The 1,981-nt window shown below is 41.7% G+C and overlaps 1 protein-coding gene across 1 annotated transcript in view; it reads left to right on the plus strand.

Moving 5' to 3' along the window:
• The window catches only part of LOC101853032 (cubilin), a gene marked incomplete at its 5' end in the record, with an annotated part of 106,878 nt that overhangs the window by 29,325 nt on the left and 75,572 nt on the right, over positions 1–1,981 (plus strand). The window contains 2 exon segments of the mRNA XM_035972231.1: positions 17–236; positions 1,816–1,981. Of these exon segments, the coding sequence (XP_035828124.1) occupies positions 17–236; positions 1,816–1,981 (386 nt within the window).

Below are 1,981 nucleotides of genomic sequence, written 5' to 3' on the forward strand. Positions count from 1 at the left end.
CCCCAACACCACACAGGCTGTGGCGAAGTCATCAATGCTAACGCTGGAGTAGTGAGCAGCCCTGGTCACCCCAGCTTCTACCCGCACGGCCTCAACTGCACGTGGTACATCACGGTGGACCCCGGATACATCGTACGTCTGTCCTTCCACATGTTCAGCCTGGAGAACGGATGTAGCTTCGACTTTGTTGAGGTCTACGATAACTCTACGATGTATATACCCAGCAGACTGGGCCGGTACGTGGAAGGTTGTGGGGGGATGGTTGGAGGGTGGGTGCTCTGCTGTGCTGACATAATGAGTAACTTCTCGGATTCAAGCCTTATGGAAAAAGATACATCATGCTTATAGGTGAAATTATTACAATTAATAAGTATGAAATAATAAGAGACAGGTTTTAGTTAAAGAATATGGCATTAATAAAAATTCTACAAATTTGACCCTTGTGTCGATTTTTGGCCAATATCTTCATTTGTGGCTTGTGAGAAGTAACTCATTTTGTCAGCACGCTTCACATATTATTTCTCAATCAAACATCTATCTTTTCCTTCTTTTCTTTTTACGTTACAATCTAGTCACAGCTCTAGTCTTTGGCACTTCTATATCCTAACCTTGTTACTAGGAGGGTGAGAAAGTGGGTGGTTTGCGGGTGCTCTGGTGTGGTTTGCTCATATTATTTCTTAATCAAACTTATTTCTTTTCCTTCTTTTGTTTGTACATTATTACTTAGTCACACCTCTAGTCTTCGGTATTTATAATTTAAGCTAATTGCATTGCTAGGGGCTTAAAACTCTTTACTAAAACTGTCTACCCAGCTGAGTGGGCCAGTAGTAAGTGGAAGGATGTGGGTGGATGGTTGGAGGGTGGGTGCTCTGCTGTGGTTTGCTCTTCCTTTGTAACACTATCCGTCCGTTGCGTTTTACTATCGTATCCATAGGACGTGGGGAATTCTGTGCCACCACTTAACCCTATCCGTAAGTCGTGTTTTACTATCGTATCCATACGACGTGGGGAACTCTGTGCCACCACTTAACCCTATCCGTAAGTTGTGTTTTACTATCGTATCCATACGATGTGGGGAACTCTGTGGCACCACTTTCCGAAGAGGAAATTTACTCGTTAATCCGATCAGTACGTTTAGCATAGCAGTCTGTCAAAATAATTTTTTTGAGAAATACTGAAAGTTTCAAAGAGATGTTTGTACTAGAAGTATTCTAAAATGGGAAGAATTCAACCCCGGGGTACAAAATGACACCAGGGCGTACGGTTGCTCTGGTGTGGTTCTCTAATTCTTCTTTTTGATTTGTGCTGATAGAATTAGATGTTTTTATGGGTGCTCTGTTAGCCCAGTCAGTATAATTGTTGTGCACACTGACCGCTGACTATAGGGAAAATTCCATATTTAAAAAATAATATGTAAAAGAATAAGAAAACTAATTGAAATCTAAGTTAGTTCATCTCCAACACTCCCTGTTATTTTTATCTACTTTTTTCACAGTGTCTATCCGGAGACACCTCCAAAAGAGATAGACCAATCAAAATGCTTTGTGCCTCTATACCAAGTTTTAAAAAAAACTGGGGGGTTACATATGTTTTAATACATATTTTGATATTTTGCAGTTAGGTTTGAAATTTTTTGGAAAAGAATTGGTTTACGACAGTTTTAGTTGCTATATGTGTGATCTGCAGTGAACAATACGTAGTTTGACTCCCGCCTAAACAGTGCATCTGTGTGCGGGAGTGCGTCTCCGAATAGTTTATAAGTGCTCGCCGGAGACGTCTCTGAATATCTCCTACCTTATTTTTCTCCTCCCTCAGATACTGCGGCTCCACCTTCCCTCGCTTCCTGACCTCCACCGAGAACGAGATGGTCATCCACATGCGCACAGACGGCAGTGTGGCCAGGGAAGGCTTCTCTGCCTCTTTCGCAGCCCTCAACGCTTCCGCACGTAATTATGATAATAATAATAATAAAAATGATAAT

Source organism: Aplysia californica, unplaced genomic scaffold, assembly GCF_000002075.1.
Source record: "Aplysia californica isolate F4 #8 unplaced genomic scaffold, AplCal3.0 scaffold00619, whole genome shotgun sequence".
NCBI lineage: Eukaryota > Metazoa > Mollusca > Gastropoda > Aplysiida > Aplysiidae > Aplysia > Aplysia californica.